This window comes from Lactuca serriola, chromosome 3, assembly GCF_051521515.1.
Source record: "Lactuca serriola cultivar US96UC23 chromosome 3, Lser_US96UC23_V15, whole genome shotgun sequence".
In the NCBI taxonomy this organism is placed as follows: Eukaryota; Viridiplantae; Streptophyta; class Magnoliopsida; order Asterales; family Asteraceae; genus Lactuca; species Lactuca serriola.
This window is the reverse complement of record NC_136410.1, coordinates 224,845,474-224,849,449: the sequence shown is the minus strand read 5'-3', so window position 1 is coordinate 224,849,449 and position 3,976 is coordinate 224,845,474. Positions and strand designations below refer to the sequence as shown.

The 3,976-nt window shown below is 35.1% G+C and overlaps 1 protein-coding gene across 1 annotated transcript; it reads left to right on the top strand.

The window, feature by feature from the left end:
- Window positions 1-2,883: 2,883 nt before the first annotated feature.
- On the top strand, window positions 2,884-3,426 carry LOC145096062 (uncharacterized). Its single transcript, XM_079033835.1, has one exon. It carries the CDS (start codon window positions 2,884-2,886, stop codon window positions 3,424-3,426), a length of 543 nt encoding a protein of 180 aa, XP_078889961.1.
- Window positions 3,427-3,976: the final 550 nt, after the last annotated feature.

Sequence of the window (3,976 nt, the reverse complement as noted above, 5' to 3'; positions counted from 1 at the left end):
TGAAGCCTTTGAACCTACTTGGTTTTGGGTTGTTGATGAATATAGCAAAAATCAAAGATTATGATTTCTCTACAAGTATCCACCATCAAAAGTAAGACACTTGGAATGCTAGTTCCTTCTTGTATTTTGATTGTCTAAAGCCTCTAAGTGATTACCTCAAATAAGGACTAAAGGATACAACTTAAGAAGGTTTTAATCACCAAAGTAGAGCACCAAACTTCAAAGAGTTGGAGCTTCTTCATACTCATAGTTTTTAGAGTGTAAGAAGGGAAGAAAGAAGACCAAAAACTTAGCAAAAATGCAAGCCTCATGCATCTCTTATATAGTCCATGCAAAGTAAGGCCTTTTTATTAAAAAAAACTCTAAAGTATTTCTAGCCTTTAGAAGCATGGGAGACAAAGCATTGAGGTTGAAAGACAAAAACCACATATTTTAATATTTTTGGTCATACCTCTTGAAAAGAGGAGGATTCTTTATTTTTTATAAACTCCAAGTTTATAAAATATAAACTTTGTCTTTAGGTAAAAGATAAAAGAATCCAACTAGTCCAAAATATTGTGCATAATTTATTAATTCATATTATATGAAATAATTGTTGGATTAGGTGTCTAAGCCCATAGCTATAATTGTTATGTACTTGATTTGATGGTAGCATGGTCCTTTTGGGTTGCCTTCACACTAGCAACTAGACAGAATGACTATTACAGAGAGAGACTGAATTTATCATTTAGAATGATAAAATGGGGCATAAATATGATTTATTAAATATATTATAAGAATAATATGTTAATTAGAAATCATATTCTTAATAAGTATTTAATCAGAAATTAATTTGCAATTAATTTTGGGATTAAAGGAACGTACTGAAAGTACAATGGGCTATTTTGTAATTATTTGATAGTTGAGGCCTTGGGCCATTGGATCACCCTTATTAGGGAGGGCCGAAAATCCCTAGAAGGTTCTAGGTATTTTCGTCCAAGCCCTAAGGGAAGGGAGTCTGTGGACTTGCTTAGGCCCTAAGCTAAGGAATTAGGGTTTCCTCCTTAAAACCCTAGTTAGCCTCAAGTATAAATAGAGCCCTTAGCTCTTGAATTCGGCCACACCTTGTGAAACGCTAGAAGGAGCCGATTTTTTAGAGCAAGTCACTTCATTTTATCTCTCTCATATTCACCCTCTTTCCATAGTGTGTTTGTGAGCCATTAGAGGTACTACAATTGTGGTACTTGTTCTCAAAAGCAAGGATCTTTAAGTTTGAGTTGTTATTACTATATAGCAACAAAGGTATGTGATCTAATATTTCATATGTAATTTTCGAAAATATTAGATGCATATTAGGGTTTCCTATTTGTGTTCATTTTTTGTATGTCTAATGAAGAAAACGTAGATCTAAACTCGGGTTACATGCATACATAGGATTGTTTGTATAAAACCCATCAGTGGTATCCGAGCATTTGGTTGTTGTTTTCAATTAGATTTTATACAATAGTGTGAACTTGACCATTAAAGTTTATGGAAACTAAACCCCAGGGCTTGGGTTTTTCAAAATAGGGTATCAAAACCCTAGGTTTGAAATTTGATTTAGGATTTTTAAACCCGTTCCTTTGGCGTCTATATTTTCGAATTTTAGGGCTTCCTAACCCAAGAATTTTCGAAATATGATTTTCCCAAGATTAGATTTTGAAAATCTAAGGTTTTGGATAGGCATTGTCTTTTAATTGCTTAAATGGGTAATTGATATCCCTTCCCAAAATATTCAAAATCTAGGGGATAAAGGGATTAGGTTAAATTATTTATTTAATTTAATGGATAATCCTATGAGATTTAATAATTTAAATCAATTGTTTAATTTTGGATATTTATTAAATCAAAGTTTTTAATATTTAAAAACCCTAGTATTTTGAAATGTTTAAAATACACTCTTATACCATAAGTATGATTAAAAGTTTAATATTATATATGTATCAGAAAAGTCAGTCTTACCGTTAGTAGGCCTCATTCAAGAAGTTGGTCTATAAGGAGTGTTTAAGGAGGCGACCTATAAAAGGACCGCCATTAGGTATCCATTCTTACCCACCACACTCTTGACTAGTGGAGGGTCGTTAGCCGAACGGGTAGGATAAGACATTAATTCTCTCATTAATATGTATAATGATAAACATAAAGTAACTAAATGTTTTTTTATAAATTCCCAATCTTAGTTACTTTAGGAAAATGTGAATTTGATACTAGTTCATGAAATTGCACATTGCACTTTGCCAAGTCATTAGTGGATTGTGTATGGTTAACCAACACACTAACTTGGACTAACAAAGGGTGGCAATGGGTAGTTCGTAAATTGACATTGATCAATGGAGCGTGTGTGGTTAACCGACACATTGATTAGGTGGTAAATGACATCGAGAGTATCAGGCTAATTTGCATGGTTATTCACACGTTGTTTGTGATCCTTGGTATCCTAGTCACAAACTTGAAGGGCATAATCGAGATTAAACATGTCATTGAAAAGTTCAAAGAATCTCAAAAGATCGAGGAATTTCATTTAATAAAACCTAATTTATTTAAATTTCATTTTTGTGGTGGAATTGGTGAATCGTCATTTACCTACCTTCAAATAATTACAATTGGATTACGGCATCCCTCTTCCAAATTGTGAATTAATGTGTTGGGTCCTAGCCTTAGTATTTCATTTGGGTGTTATATTAAGGATTTCCTATCTAATCAAAAACTTGTATTTCTTCTTTTTTTCAGATGTCTAGCCTAAACAACTCTCCCGACTCAACCTCCAACAATAATAACTCCTCGAACCCACTCTCGCTCCTAAACATTTGTAGGAGGGTTACTTTTGATGGATCCAATTTAAATGATTAGATCAACAACATCATAATGGCCCTGCAATACGAGGATAAGGAACACATTCTCGACAAGGAACTCACGGAGATTGATGAAAATACTGCTACTCCCGAAGAAATGGAGGAGTATAGGGCCCAATGCAAGGAAGCGACCAAAGTGTCATGCATTATGGTGTCTACTATGACTCCCAAACTGCCGCGGTTCTATGAGGACTTCTGGCCATACGAGATGTGCCAGGACTTGATGGAAAAGTACCATCAAGAAGCACATCAAGAGAGGTACGAGATTTTCACCTCATTTATAACTACCAAAATGAAGGATGGAGATTCCATCATGACTTACTTGCAAAGAATGCAAGGGTATGTGGATCATTTGCTCAAGTTGAACGTCAACTTTGACGAGGAGCTGGCTATAGATATAGTCTTGCACTCCTTACCTACATGCTATGATCAATTCAAGATGACTTATCATTTGATCAAGGAGGAAATCTCGTTGAGCAAGCTTCAAGGTTTGTTGAGAACTTCTAAAAGTGGAATGAAAGGCAAAGCTATTGAATCCACTCTTGCTGCTGCCTAGTCTTGACTATTGGACATGGAAAAGGGAAGAAGAGGAAAGCTCCCTAAAATAGTTGGAAGGGAAAGTACCATTATGGATCTTCTTCAAGTGGAACCAAAGCAAAAACCGGTTCTGCCACTCCCTCCTCTGATCCTAAAGAAGCAACGTGCTTCTACCGCCATGATAAGGGGCATTGGAAGAGAAGCTGCCCGAAGTACTTGCAGTACATCAAGGATGGGAAGATAAAGCCATCATTCATAGGTATTTATACTATTCTATCTAATAAATCATCATAGGGTAGTTCTTGGGTCCTTGACACGGAATGTGCTTTTCATATTTGATCTTATTTGTAGGGGCTAAAAAGAAGTAGGGATGTGGAGCATGGGAAGATGAACCTGATAATGGGGAATAGGAAATTGTCGCCTATCACCAAAATCATAGTTTATTCTTTAATGATTAATAGTAGGTTAAGGTTAGATTTGAATGAATGTTGCTACTCGTCAGAGATGACAAGGAATATTATTTCTTTCCATGGATTGTACAGACAAGATTTTAGATTTTCATTTAATAA

Coding starts and splice junctions, on each gene's coding strand:
- LOC145096062 (XM_079033835.1), top strand. CDS start 2,884: ATGGCCCTGCAATACGAGGATAAGGAACACATTCTCGACAAGGAACTC.